This window comes from Ambystoma mexicanum, chromosome 2p (assembly GCF_040938575.1).
Source record: "Ambystoma mexicanum isolate Mex_15411 chromosome 2p, UKY_AmexF1_1, whole genome shotgun sequence".
In the NCBI taxonomy this organism is placed as follows: Eukaryota; Metazoa; Chordata; class Amphibia; order Caudata; family Ambystomatidae; genus Ambystoma; species Ambystoma mexicanum.
Window position 1 is genome coordinate 1165639543 of NC_090923.1, and position 15311 is coordinate 1165654853.

Sequence of the window (15311 nt, forward strand, 5' to 3'; positions counted from 1 at the left end):
CGTTTGTTTCCTCCGATGAGGACTCAGAACGGTCGGATTGCCTGAACCTCTGTTCTTGGAAGCCTCAGAGCCCACCAAACGCCCGCCCCTTGTCAGAGCATTGCTGCGACTGGGTGTAGGCCTTGGGGGTGGCCTTCGTAAGAATAAAGACTTAACGGTTTGCAAGCTGTTCTTTTAATCTAATTCCGCAAACGTGATGGAGTGGAAGAGGTCACTACCCTCGAAGGGAAGCTCCAATATGCGTTTCTGGACATCAGGATTAAACTTAGTAGCCCTGAGCCAGGCCGTTCCTCAGGTCTGTGGCAATGCAGATGGCCTGGGCAGAGTTATCTATGTGGGCCATGGTGGACTCAATTACATCCCTCGCTACCAGCCTAGATTCTCCTAGTCCTGCATTGAAGCGCATTTGGCTCTGTGTCGGAGGCTCTGGGAGGAAGTATGCAATTTCACGCCAGAGCATTTGGTTAGCGGCTGCCAGCATGGCATCTGTGTTAACCTGACGCAGGTGCAAGAAGGCGGAGTACAGCTTTTTCCCGTACGCCTCCAGGATCTTCTCCTTGCCTAGCAGCGTCGAGAACAAGGTAGCAGAGGACGACTGAGGCTTGGAATTGAGTGACACCACAGCGATCATGGAACAGTGCAGTTCAGTATGCGCCGAAAGCAAGAGTGTGTCCCCTCCATCTGCCTGTACTTGCCGTCTAGGTGCCGATTGACAGGCTGGGGCAAGTGTGGCTTGAGCCACCCCTTCTTGGCCAGGGCTTTCTGTATCAGGAACCCCGTTTTGGTAGGCAATCTTAGGGTGAGGACTTCAGCCAAGACCCACTCCTCGGGCTGCTCTACCTCGGGCTGTGGAAGGCCCAAATAATCTGCCAAACCTGCAAGGCGTTTGTGGAAGTCCCTGGCTGAAGATGGCATGTTGGAGTCATCCTTGTCGTCGGGGTCCAGAGTACTCCGAGGGTCCAGAGCTGGTGGAGGAGTGCAAGGCGCCTTGGGCTGCAGTGTGGAGACTGGAGCCGGTGGCTGCTGCGGAGGCTGGTGGGGAACCAGCTGCACTGTGGGAGGCAGGGAAGCCAGCAGGGGCGGCTGCGCTGGGGCCTGTGGCACTGGAGCCATAGGAGAAATGCCTATGGGTGCAGGTGGGGTGACCTGGGGGAGCATGTCCCTGATTGCGTCCCAGAGGATGGCCCCCATCTGGGGAGTTTGCATCAGCCCTAGGAACCTTTAGAAGAACCTGTCCTGGGAGGCTGTAGAGGTGGCAGGTGATATTGACGGAGTGGCCAAGGGCAACTGGCTGGGGCCTTGGCACACTATCTGGGGTGCAAGGGAAACCTGCACTGCTGATGGATAAAGTGTAGACCTTGCACCTGGTTGACACCAGTCCCATATTGTGACCCGGTTCCTCCACTTGCTCTGCAAGATGGGGTATCGGATGAAGGGGGATGGGATGAGCGGCCATCTTCTCTGGCGCAGCAGCCCTTTCATCGAGCTGCGTGCCAGGTGCCGAAGTCATGGTGCCCGGCTCACTGGAACCAGCCCTGTCCAAGACGCTTGGTTTGGAACAAAGGCCTATCCCGTACCTCAGGCTGTGACCTGGAAGGCGTATTGCCCTCAGGAGAGCTGCCGGTAGTGCTGCGTGAAGACACCCCCTCGAACATGATGCCGGTACTAGGGTGTTTCCCCTCGGGATTAAACCCAGTAAAATAATTGTGCAGTCCCTCAGCACTGAACCCGGAAGGATCCGGAAACCCCTTGGCCATGAGGCAGTTAGCTGGACTAGCCTTGGTATGTGTGCTGGGGCAAGAACCGAACAGGTTCCTCCCGGTCGGGCACTTCCTTGGGAAGCAGTCACCTTTATGGGGTACGATAGTGAATATAGGCCTTTCCTTTGGCCTTGCGCAATGTTTGACGAAGTCCTTTAGGTCCTTCGGAGGGGACTTCTGTAAGAGCTCCCTCCACCTAGCTAGCCTGTTCTTCAGTGCCTGTTTCGTCTGTGCGTCACACGCGGAACAACCTTCCCAGCCGTGGTCGAGCCAAGGCAGCAGAGGCAAAGGGCATGGGGTCGGATGTAGGGATGAACCCCTCGCAGGCTTGACGCCCACTGAAGTCGACACACGCCGGGGAAGAGCATGGGGTCAGAGGACCAAGTACCTAAGGTTAGGGCGAATTCTCAATAATGTGCCAATTCCCTCTACCTTAGAGACCTTTAGTGCAGTGAGACTCTGAAGTCTTAGATTTCCCAAGGTTTAACTACCTTCTCTGCGATGAACTGTTTCCCAGAGCAGTAAAGTGAAATTGACTTTACTTACATTTGTAAATTTCTAGACCCAGCACACACCATTTTACAATAGGGTGCTGGAGGGGTTACCTAGTCTCTAACCTCTCAAGTAAAATATTTCTGTTACCCTTTCCTCACTGAATGGCTGGTGGCAGTGGTTTCGTTTTTACTACTGCGGTGTGCATTTACTGCATGTTGCGTTCGAAGCTGCAGTAAAGCACCAAAGGGTGCCATTTTTGTCAAAAATGGCCTGGTCTGTTTTTGCCATTTTTTGTGGAAAAGTCCTTCTTGAGATTTATTCCATGCGCCAAACCAGGTGTGGTCCCTTTGTTCATTTTACCTTTGGCGGGATTCACGAGTGAAGCCCGCCTCCGGCTCCATGGTGTCCGGGGCAGGCAGGCAGGCAGGCAGGGAGGTGCCTGAAACTCCCTGTGCTTAGTCTCCTAGGAGACCCAAATGCACTCTGATGGTTGGCTGGCTGGCTGTCTGGCTAAGACAGCCACCCTGCTGGGTTGTCCGACAGCTAGGCTGGAATGAAAGGGAGAGAACAGTATAAAAGGCAAGTCTTTTGACTTGGAAAGCAGAGTCGACGAAGGAACCGAAGAAGAACTTGAAGAGGACGCCTGCTGCAACTCCTGACTGTTTGTTTGCCCAGTGAAGCCCTGCTGTAGTGCCAAAACGCCAAGTTGGCATCAACCGAGAAGCCCCTGCAAGGATGACTTCTCCCCTAGAGTTGGTGGGACCAATCAACTCCAAAGTAAGCCACCTGGACATCCATCTCGGAGCTGGTTAAATTTCCACAGAGTTGCTGCTGGAAACCGTATAGCCAGTGACAGGAACACCAGTTTGTGTGTGTTGCTTTTAAATTGGCCAAGCGCTCCAGGAAGATCCTCCGGACTCCAAGGAAGCAGGACTGACCGAGCCTGAGCCGCCTCAACAGAGTGCGGGACCCCAGAAGCAAGGAAAGCCCATCTTGGCAGCCAGGAACCGTTGTGTTGCTATTTGCAGTAGTGGCGAGGAGCTGAAACACCGAAGTGCCACTGAAAGTGAAGTTTGCCGGTTACAAGTTTTGACCGCCGCAGTGCAGGAGTCCCCCGACATCCTCCCTCTTGTCCCCACGACTGAGGCCCAGGTACAGTGAGATCTGCAGAGCTGAACAGGAACAGGAGTCATCTGCTGCATCTTGTCTTCACTTTAAAGGTACTGTACAAAGTCTAAGAACTTACCTCTTGCTGTAGAGTTGCTTGCATCTTCTACCACTCACAAGTCTAACAGCTTGTAGCCCTACATTGATTAATCTTTTTCTTCAAAGATTTCTGAAACATTGGGCAAATACTTTTATACTTACCTTCAAAGAAGTGCTTCAGCTTATCTAGATTCTTGCCTATTGACTTTGGCTTAGCCCATTTTAACTGAATGACTGATTGGGGGATATGAAAGCATTTGCCTGCTTAAGAAACATATTTCTGGCAACTTGTTTGCTCTAATAATCTTTTCCCTTTTTTTGCTTGCTCTTAACTAATTCTGAATGCCAACGGTAATACATTAATGTCAACAGCACCCCAGCAATTGAAGTCACCTGTGGGTGTACGTCTCTGCTGTATGCCATCCCAAATGGGTATTTACTGAATCTGAAGATTGTGTAATTTTAAAGACAAACCTGGCTACTTGTCCACACTACCAACCTGTGTAGTACAGACTTATACCATAGGTTGCGTTACTACTGCCAGGTGGTCAGGGTTGTTGTAGTGCACCCTATGGGTACTGCATACAATCTTGCCCAACACCTAATTGAAAAGAAAGATAAAAGAATATCCGGGGAAGAGTGCATGGTATTACATGGCTGAAGCCAAACCCCGGAGCGCTGGTGAATTCGGCCTGTTCCTGTCTAAGTGGAAAATGGGACTGAGGAGTGGTGCCAGTGGGCATAGTCAAACGTGTGCATGCTCCCAGGGCCGCGCGCCTCTAGATTTAAAGGGGGAAGAAGATTTTTTCTGGTGAAAAAGGTTCTCTGTCCCGTCCCTCGTGAGGGACGTCCATACAGTATGGAGGAAAGGGGACAGGAAGTAAGAGTATGGGACTGCTTCCTCCACTGATGTTTCTCCTCATCTTTTTCGAGGTAGGCCCCTCGGTCTCAGCCTTCGCGGACTGGACGGTCGACCGCACCGGAGATTTTGAAGGCAGTTGGCCTAAAGCGAGTTTAGCAGCCTGCTCTCACACTGATTTCTGGTGCATTTTAGTGCACAACGTACACCCATCAGTGTCGTGACCCGGTGCTGAGGCACCAGAAGCACATCTCATGTTGGTCAGTAATCATTTTGGAGTGACAGTCGGAACACTGCTTGAAACCCAGGAGACATCCCACAAACATCTCCCGTTCGAGGGATAAAAAAAAAAAAAATGTTATGACGAAAATACGTCAAGTAATGCCCAAGACTCGATGACCATGTTCCTAAAGTAGAGTGTCCAGTGCATGCAAAAAAGGAACTGAGGTGAGGGGCATAGTGACGTGGTATATAAGACGCCTGACGTCACGTCCAGAGCCAACGATCAAGCTCCGAGAAAGACAGATCGAAGTCAAGTCATGTTCCAATATGCACCCTGTCAAAGTTTTTCGGAAGCAGCAGAGCAGGATGAGGATATTTAGCAGATGAGGAATCTCCGGAAGAAAGGAAATCCAATAAATGCATCTTTCATATCTAATGTTGCCACGTAATTCCCTTTTGCAAGAGGAATTACCTCCTATAGGGTTGACATTTTGAACTTTTGTGGTTTCAAATATGTGGTTACGGGACACAGGTCTAACACAGGGCGCATAGCTAAATCCTTTTTTGGACAAGGAAATAGGCTGAATAAACACCTTTGAATGGTTCATCCAGGGGAATTTCTATTGCTCTATTCTCCAGTAGAGATTTTACTTCTGCACATAGGATTAGCAGAGGTTTCTGGGAAATAATTCTGATCCTGGGAGGATGATTGTGTGGCATCTCCAGAAACTTTATGCAGTATCCTCCCAATACCGCAGACAACACCCAATTGTCTGTAGTGATTCCCTCCCATTCGTGGGTAAATCGTGAAATGCGACCCTCACATACCCCATTCTTAACGGGGTAACATGGGAGGGAAACAATGTGTGTCATGGTTTAGCGGGGTGGGTAGGGGGCAAGGGGGCTAAGGGGTGAGGAAGAGCCTCTAAGCGATTGACATTTACCAAGACCCTGTCTAAATCCTCATTGGAACAAGGATTGAAATGATAATATTGGAGTTTGTGTTCAAAACAACAAAGAGGTCGTAGCCACCTGTGGGAATGCTGACTACGGTGACTTTGAATATTCCTGGCTAGGAAAAGAGCAACTGGTATTAAAAGACCCACGCTGCATAAAGGGTTTGTTTGAACTTTGTGCTTGCATTTCTGGCTTGAATCCCGAGTTTGAGCCAAGAATGGCACTTAACAAGTGTCCCTTTAGTTACTATTCTTAATGCAGTGTCAGTGGCATCAAGAGAATTTTTCATTAGCGTTAGCAAGCTGCTGCCCCTTATAAGACAGTTTTTAAAAAGTGAGCACGTAGTAGATCGGGTGCAGCATCCAACTGCTCCTCTGCTATGTGTCATTGGGCTCTGTTGTAACTGGCCATTAACGTAGTGTTGTTGGAGATTCTAGTCTAAAAAGCTTCTTTGCTTTCCTCATCAGGGGGGAGCTTCTGCAGTTGCCAGTGGGATGCCTACCCTATTATGTGTTGTAGTGACAACCAGGAAGTCTGCCTTTAGGTGTCCTAATATACATGGGATCTGTAGGAGCTGGCTTGAAGAGCTTCTCAATTCTCAGGTTTACTGCTTTAGTAAGAGAAGGCGTGGAGACAGTAAAATGTGTAACAGAATATCCTGTCACGCAGACTTTTCATTTAAAATAGAATCCACAAAGTTGATTTTCTCCTCAGACTCATGGGTTTCCATTTTTAAGTGTACTGCAGCCATTTTTAATAAATCATTAAATAAAAGCTGGTCATCAGTTAATTCGCTACAGGTTCAACTAGGACATCAGGGGACTGAATGAGGTAATCTGGGTCATTTTATTCAGTACCAGGATCCTCATCAACAAAGACAGCACTTTGATACCCATCTAAATAAATAACATTGTGGGAATATGGCTCTGACACATTCTCCACGAAGGGTGTTTAGCAGGTAGATCCCCTTTCCCCATTGACACATTGTTTAATCGAGTGTTTAACAGAAGCAAAGGAGGACACAATCTATTGTTGATTCAAAGCACTCTCTGGTCCAAATACCCATTGACAGTTTCCTGTATTGGGAACACTATTGCATCAGGATCAACTGCATAGGGTGGACTATGCAAAGCTTGTAACAATGTGGACGTAGCTTGGTGTATTGTGAAATTTTAGAAACAGATTCCATCATTTGACAGTTGTTTCGACATAAGTATAGCAATGTGTGTAGTGGTAGACTACAATTTGTGCATCAGTTTCAGCGCGTGCACCTGAGAAGACAAACTTGGTGACGGTTTTGATGTGGTAGCACCTGTGCTCGTTTATTTCTTGAGTTGTGCATCCAAACAGGAGTCGTAGACGCAGAGGACTTTGACGCACCAAGTCACTTACAGAAGTAGTGCTTTTAGGGATAGCAGACCCATATTTTGGCTTTGCAGCAGAGTTGTGGCAGGGCAGTGTGCTTAGTGTGTTTGTGTGTTTGTGTGTGCCCCCATGTTTGTGTATGCTCCTATCGCAAGGGGTTGTCCCCACAGCAGTGCATGAATACTGCCATTTGGAGCTGGAGAAGAGCATGCCGGAGTCTGGCGATTCCCGCCTTGTGTCATCGGTGCCACTAAAGGCGTTGATGCTGCCCTAATCATAATCAGACTCATGCACGCCAGAGGGGTAGTCACAAGAGGCCTCATCCTGCATGGTGTAGACCGCCCACTGTTTCATGCGTCGATCCTTTAGGGTTTTCGATAAAAGAAAAATGTACTACACCGAGTTTCCAAGTAGTCTTGAGGGTGATTGCACACGTTATGTGCATCTTTCCACAGCAAAAATCCTGTTGCACAAAGAGCAGAATTTAAAGTGTGTTGTCAATAATAATAATGAAAGGTAACAATATAAGTGTATAAAAGGGAAAGTGGAGACATGGTCTAAAAAGGTGAAAGGAGTATATATTTCCCCCCTATGCCCCTACTTTGAAAGCCGAAGCCCGGTGTAGTCCAGAGCCTGAAAAACAAGCAAAGAGTTGTCGAGAAGTATTCCGAATCTTTGGCAATCATTCCATTGAGCACCGCTTAGTTAATACTGTTGAAGAGTGCCTAGAAGCGGCATCAATATATTAAAGTTAAGGATCACGCTAGCTGTAACAGCTAATAACTCTAGTGCAAACAACTCAGATGGTGGAAAAAACAATCCGAGGATCTTAATGCGTGAAGGACCATGGGTACAGTGCACTTCACACTAGGGATAGTATTATAAACACGCCCTGTCGACTTGCCTTTTCGATATTGTAAAACAAGTCATGCAATACTCTACACCAACCACTAGATGTCAGCTTATGCAAAGCAGATCCACAAGCCTAAGAAATATATGTATGATAAATGACATACCTATGGTCCTCAGATTGTTTTTCACTACCATTGTGTTGGTTGCAGTTTGCGGAGTTCCAATATATGTTTTACAATTAGTGTGTGACAATATTTGCATAGAGATTTCATAAGTGTGAATTTTAAAAGCCTAATAAATAATTGTATATTTGTGTACTTGGAAGCCTAATTGGAAATGATGTACTGTGTGGACTCATTGCGTCTCCGGCTAGTTCACACAGTTCCGTGCTCCGATGAATTGGTTCTGGACAGTAGACTCCTCCATTGACCACTCCTAAGAAACTGCGAAAGTCAACTCTCATAGCAGAAACCAAGAAACTGCACCTACTAGGCCCCTCTTTGTGGAGGAGAGCTGCAACTTCAGGGGGAATGCTCTTGTTTCATAAATCTAGCATCTGTCGGGACCCAAGACTCAACCTAGGACGACCGATGAAGCCCAATTTAAAACGGTCCGCCAACAGGATTGTTCTGGGATGCTTCCGAACATCTTTCAAGGGCGGGACCCCCAAGAAGGAGTCAAGACTGGTGGTTTCCACTGGTCCAGGTGCTAAAGCACCAATAAAGGTCTTCAGTACATCAGCAAAGGAGCAGGGCATTGCCATGACAGCTGAATAAAGTGATGCATGCTGGCTTCCAAGGTTTAGTAGCAAGTCTTCAGTAAAATGCTACTCTTCGTAGGGGTGTTGGCACCAACGACCATCTGAAGAATGGCTGCAGGAATCTCCTTTTAGCTACAACTCCAGCCGACCAATCTCAAGGATCTGCACCAAACCAAGACAGACTCTGGCCAACACACCTGCCCCAACCCGTTGCACTCCACAGCCCCAACCATGGCCAAACCCCAATTACCTGCTGTAGAATCCGACTGCTTCAAGTCGCGGTCTGCTGGGCATAAACCCAGAAGCCAACACAGCACATTAAGCTTTCGTGAATAACATTTTCAGCCTCAGGGTTAACAGTCAGAGCATGAAACCCATCTTCATGCAGGGGAGAGGCTGAAGCCACAAGTCAACGAACTGCAAAGTCAGTCACAGGATCCAGCTCAGGAAAACAATCAGTGCATTGGATATGCCATTGCAGAGGCTGTTCACCCATAGGATAATCCCAGAGCACTTCAGATGGAAGACTTTTCATACAGCTGTCTGGAATGGTTGGTCCCACCAGTCCTAAGGTCAAAGCACCAGCAACTGTCTTCTATTAAGGGTGCAAAAGCAGGGTTTCACTCGCCCATAGCTGGAGTCTTCCAAGTCATCAGCGTGGGTTCTCTTCTTGGGGGGTCTTTTCTTCAGTGGACTACCTTTGAAAATGATGCATTCTTCCTCGTATAACAATCACGACAGGGACTGCCATAGCCCACTTATGGCAAGGGCTTGCACCATTCAACCAGGCAAGGGCTATCCAATCACAGAGCCTCAAACCCCCACATTTGCACAGCAACAGACATGCATGCATGCATGCATGCATGCATATTGATTCGGACCAAAAAGTTCCAACGCCCATTTCACGCACATGGAGCACAATGTGGAGAAATCCAAGCCAGATAACTCGAAAGTACATACTATACATGGCAGTTTGTGGACCAGAAGGCAGGAAGATATCACTCCTGCACCACTGAACTAACAATGGGGTGTCACCCTGCACAGGAACCCCAAGGCTGACCAGTACCGCCAAAATACCATGAGCAAGGCAAAACGTTTTAGTGCAAGGCATAGTGGCATAGCAAAATAACTGGGTTCCAATGTTGTCAAAGGAAGTAAAATTGCACACAAAAAAAAAAACACTTTTCCAACAGGAGAAATGCAAGCACCACTAAAACCAAAATCCTACCCTTTTCTATATGCTGTTGCAGACAAAGGATTCATTGGAAAGAAATAATTCCTACACAAACAAATCTTTGGGAGATCTCGGGATCAATTAAGAGTAATACAAATTTGAAACACTTAAGGCAGGGACAAAAAACAATAAGTATCCAATGAGGTAATTTACTCCCCACCAATATATGCACCTCCACACCACCCCCCACCAGTCATCTTCCTTCAGCATTTTACCTTGATGATTGCAGCCGTAGCATCAGTTTTCAATGTGGGCTGATGTCTCATCAACTCATCCACAGCGCTACCCAAGTTAGACGCTGTATCACCTGAAGAACAAAGTTAATACTTAGAGAGCAAAGAAAATAGAGCAAAGTTAGGCTTTGAGGGTCAAGGGGATTAGAGGTGAATTGTCTCCGTAGCATCCCTCTTCTACAAGACTTCAGAAACTGTACACCCTGGGACAAACCTCACACAGATGCACACTTCCATTAACCTAATACAAAACCGGCCAAACTACGTACCAAGGGGATCAGAGCTCCTCCTCCTCCTCATGGCTGGCAGATAATCTGGAGACAGAAGCACTTTAAAGAGGCGTTCAAATGGCTGGCATTGCACGAAGGACTGGAGACCACGAGCATTGAGACATAAGGCACTGAAGACATTCGGCAGCGAACCCAAAACTTCCCGTGTGGCAGGGACCTGTATAGAAAAGAAGCAGAAAGAAAAACAATGACATTGACATTGGTTCAGGGACTGAATCCATCTGTCTCTTTTGCAACATTTTGTGAAAGGCCTGCTCCCGCAGCAAGCACGGATGGAAAACTGCTAGACAGAAGATTCATAAAATCGGCAATAGAATTTAGAATGTGTAACATTGAGATACAAACCGTTCATTACACTTTCAGCTACCCATTATCATCCCCCACATATGGCACCATACCCCCGAAAGTCAGCCTGGCAGTTTTTCCTTAAAGCATAGGAAAAAATACACTGTTACATGTTATAGAATATGGCAGGGCAGATGCTTTGGACCAAGACAACCCGAATCAGTTCATTTTTTGTTCATCTTGTCCACTAGGCTCTTCTACCTTCATAACCTGTTTACAACAAAAAAAATAGTAAATCTTTGAAAGGGAGGAGATTCAGCATTTGTTAAGAGGTTTCAAGTAAAATAGATTATGCAATTCTGATTGCATAATCCTCTCGTCTGGAGGAAACATCCATGGACTAGTGCTTCCAGAACAGGAGGTGAGGAGGCCAAGTGGCCGCCTGACATCTTGGAAATTGTCACATGGTTTTGGCCTATGGCTCTGATCAACCCTTAACACATGGTAAATAGTGCAGGGTTATGGGAGGTGGAGGCTGTTCTGAAAGGTTAGGGAGAATTCTCAAAAATGTGCCAATTCCCTTCTACCTTAGAGACTCGCACCTCTTTTTGCTGGACTTCAGGACATCTCTCCTGTATTTTTATTGCAATTTATTCTGTGTTTCTTTTCAATTTGGAGTCTGACAAACTCCATAGGCATCTTTATATTGTGACACAGCACATTCAGTGCAGTGGCACATAGAAGTCTTAGATTTGCCAAAGGTTTAAATGACTTCTTGGATAAACTACTGTTTCTAAGAGCAGTGAAGTGAAATTGACTTTACTTACATTTTGTAACTTTCTACACCCAGCGCACGCTACCTTACCATAGGGTGCTGGAGGGGATATTTAGTATCCCCGTTGTCTAGTTGCTCAGGTAACATTTTTATGTTACCCTTTCTACAATTAATGGCTGGTGGCAGTGGTTTACTTTTTACTACCATCGTGTGTTTTACCGCAGGCTGCGTTCGCAGCTGCAGTAAGGCACACATGGGTGCTCATTTTGTCAAAATGGCCCCAGTCTTCATTTTTCGCCATTTCTTGTAGGAAAGGTCCTTCTTGAGATTTACTCTGCATGCCAAACCAGGTTGGGTCCTTCGTTAGTTTTGTTTTTGGCAAGATTCACGAGTGAAACCTGCCTCTAGCTCCAGTATGTCAGAGGGGCAGAAAGTGAGGGAGAAACTCCCTGTGCTTAATCCCCCTGGTTACAGAAATGCACCCAAATGTGATTGGCCAACTGGCTGTCCGGCAAGGATAGCCACCCTAATGTGTGATTGACAGATAGGCTGGAATGAATGGGAGAAACCTGCAAAAAAGGCAAGGCTTTTTGGCTTGGAAGGCAGTCGACCACGAAGGAATCCGAAGAAAAACCTGAAACGCCTGCTGAACTCCTGGACTGTTGGTTTGCCCAGTGAAGCCCTGCTGCTGTGCTGAAGCTCAGAATTCGCCTCGACAAGAGAAGCCCTGCAAGGACGGCTACTACCTGTGAGTTGGCGAGAACAATCAGCTCCAAAGTAAGCCCGTCTGGACATCCTCTCAGAGCAGGCTGTAAATCCACTGCTGCTGCTGGAACCAAAGGGCCAGCGAGAGGAACACCAGATTGTGTGCGTTGCTTTTAAGTCGGACCCGAGCACTAGGAAGATCCTCCGGATTCCCCTGATGCAGGACTGACCAAGGCTGAGCAACATCAACAGAGTGCTGGACCCGAAAAGCAAGGAGAGTATGAAGTGGTATCCGAGAACCGCAGTGTTGCTGCTATTTGCTGTCAGACACGAGGAGCTGAAACACTGAAGGACCACTGAATTGAAGTTTTCCTATTGCTGCTGCTGACCTTCCCATTGAAGAGCAGTATTCCCCAGACGCCCTCTCTCTTGTCCCCGCGACTGAGGCTCAGGAACAGGATCTGCAGAGCTGCACACATCGCCTTACAGTGCAGAAGAACACGTTACATACCCAGGATAGCGTTCCTTCGATTTGGATGTTCCTCCCACGTATTGCTCATCTTTGATCATCATCTTCCAGCTTCAGCAAAAAATGTTCGACAGAGGGCACTGAGCAGTAGCGTCGATGACTCGATGTCCCGCAAAGGCCACCGTCCGATGGTCTACGTCATCTTGTGGCAGGTGCAGCACACTCTGGCTTCAGTTCTTGTTTTTCCAGGTTTATAGGAATTACTAGTTGGTGCCTTTTTAGACTTCGAAGACTTCTGAGATAGCGCAGAGTGTAAAACGCATACATTCTGCAGCAGGTAGGTTGGGAGGGGTGATGAGAAATGTGGGTGGAACAGCCAATTGAAAGTACGTTACAAGGGTTAAGTAACTTATTCTCCGAATGGATTGTGTCCTCCCACATATTCCCAATCTTTGATAGCCTCCCAAAGCAGTTAGTCTTGGAGGTGGGAAAAGAATTTAGATCGGTCTTTTGAATTTTTCATCAACAGAGTGCAAGACAGCTTTCCTGAAAGTTCCCTCTGAGTGGAAGAAGTGTCCAGGGAGTAATGCTTCAAAAAGTTGTGTTTGGTAGACCATGTGACACAAATGTCTCTAATAGGTACTCCTTTCTGAAGAGCAGAAGTAGCCATGCCCCTGGTTGAGTCAGCTCTTAGATGCTCTAGGGGATTTTTACCAGCCATATTGCATTCTTGGCTAGCCAGAATATTCTGTCTGGATATGGAACAAGTTACTTACGTGTAACTGTTGTTCTCCAGCACGGGTCCCGCATGGATTCACATGCACATGAATATTCCCTGTCAGGCTGGGAATCCTCGGTAAAGAACAAAATCAGTTTAGTTTCTGAACTTTCTACTAACAAATCACTGGTCTCTGGGTCATACTGCCACCAGGCAAAGACTGCCCTTTACCCAAGCCCCTCCTCTGGCAGCCATCTTCAGAGTTGTTTGAACGTAAAGTGGCAGTAGGACCAAGCGAAGAGCCGCAGAGACGTAGGCGGGAGGGTTCGCATGTGAATCCAAGCCAGATCCATGCTGGAGAACAACAGTTGCAGGTAAGTAACTATTTCCTTATACAGCATGGGGTCTAGCATGGATTCACATGCTCATGAATAAAGAATACATAGCAGTACACATGCACAACCACGGAGGGAGGCAAGGCTCAACATTAGGCATTTCAACATCTCAACATTAAGCATCTCTTACCTCCTCACCAGGCTCACCTTCAAGCGAACAGGTTGCGCAGCACTGCTTGGCCGACTCTGGACTCCTCCCTGGGATTCCAGTCGACGCAGTAGAATCTCGTGAAGGTTTGCATCGACCTCCACGTAACAGCCTTGCACATATCCAGCAGGGGCACACCAGACAGGAACGCCGTAGTTGCAGTGATCGCTCTGGTTGAATGGGCTCTCGGACGGGCAGGCAAAGGTCGGTTTGCCAACCGGTGACAATGGGTGATGCAGCCGGAGAGCCACTTCGAAATTGAAGCCTTGGAGAGGGCCTTACCTTGGTTCACAGGGCCAAAGTTCACAAACAGCTGTGAGGTCTTCCGAAAACTTTGTGTGGTCCACATAGAACTTCAGCGCTCTAGCCACATCCAGCGAGTGCAAAGTCCTCTCAGCCAGTGACAAAGGCGACGGGAAGAAAACAGGTAACACCAAGGGCTCGTTGAGATCGAAGTTCGACGGCACCTTGGGCATGAAGGAGGGGTGCGTCCGCAGCACTATCCTTGTTTCGTGAAAAAAGTAAAGCAAAGAGGTTTACAGGAGAGGGCCTGGATCTCTCCCACTTGTGCAGAGGCGATGGCCACAAGAAATGCCGTCTTCCACGACAGGAATTTCAGCGGTGCCGAATGCATAGGCTCGAACAGAGGACCCATGAGCCTAGTCAGCAATACAATGAGCTCCCGAGCCAAGGCCGGAGCCTTCACTGGGGCCCGGGGGCGACGAGCAGAAAAGTCTTTTCATGAACTCCTTGACCAGGCGTTGCAACCACAGTGATGACCGCCCCAGAGTTCTGGTGTAGCAGGAGATAGCTGCCAGATGAATCTTGATGGAAGCATGCGCCAACCCCGCTTTGGCCAGCAACAGCAAGTACGGCAGCACCCGAGGGGCCGTAATCTGTAGAGGGTTGATCTTCTTTGCATGGCACCAGACTGAACCTCTTCCATTTATGTCCGTAGCACTTCAGTGTGGACGAAGCCCTGGCCTTGGCAAGTACCTGCTTGCAGTCCACCAGGATCTCGTATCCTCCAAGCTCTAGTGCTGCAGGAACCAGGCCTGCAAGTTCAGTGACCCTCGGTCGTGGTGCAGAATCGCGCCTCCTTCCCTGGCAAGCAGATCTGTGTGCTCCGGAAGCCTGACTGGGGGAGACACTGACAAGTCCAGAAGGTCTGGGTACCATATTTGTCACGGCCACGCCGGTGCGATGAGGATAGGATCATCCTTCACCAGGAGAGTCTGAGTTGATTGAGGAGTCGCAGAAGCAGCAGGGGGAACACAGAAACAGGCTGTCCCAGGGGAAAGAACACATTCCCCATGCTCCCCAGCTGGGGAAACCTGCTGGCGAACCTCCGGCACTTGGTGTTTGTCGCAGTCGCAAACAGATCGATGTGGGGGATTGCCCTATCGTCTGAACAGAAGATCCACTTGATCCTGCCGAAGCTCCCACTCGTGGCAAGAGCGCAGCTCCCTGCTGAGGAAGTGCCATATGTCCTGTGACTCTCTGGAGAGTGCTGGGGATCTGGTGCCCCCCTGCTTCCAGATGTAGAACATTGTGGTGGTGTTGTCTGTGAAGACCCGTACCAC

General features: G+C 48.2%; 1 protein-coding gene across 5 annotated transcripts in view; it reads right to left on the minus strand.

Annotated features, from left to right (window-relative positions):
* HUWE1 (HECT, UBA and WWE domain containing E3 ubiquitin protein ligase 1) overlaps positions 1-15311 on the minus strand; it is a 2445223-nt gene that overhangs the window by 1892842 nt on the left and 537070 nt on the right. For all 5 annotated transcript variants that reach the window (XM_069645305.1, XM_069645304.1, XM_069645303.1 and 2 more), the window contains exons 20-21: positions 10213-10390; positions 9926-10017 (exon numbers count right to left, since the gene is read on the minus strand). In XM_069645305.1, the coding sequence (XP_069501406.1) occupies positions 9926-10017; positions 10213-10390 (270 nt within the window). The remainder of the gene's footprint in view (positions 1-9925; positions 10018-10212; positions 10391-15311) is intronic.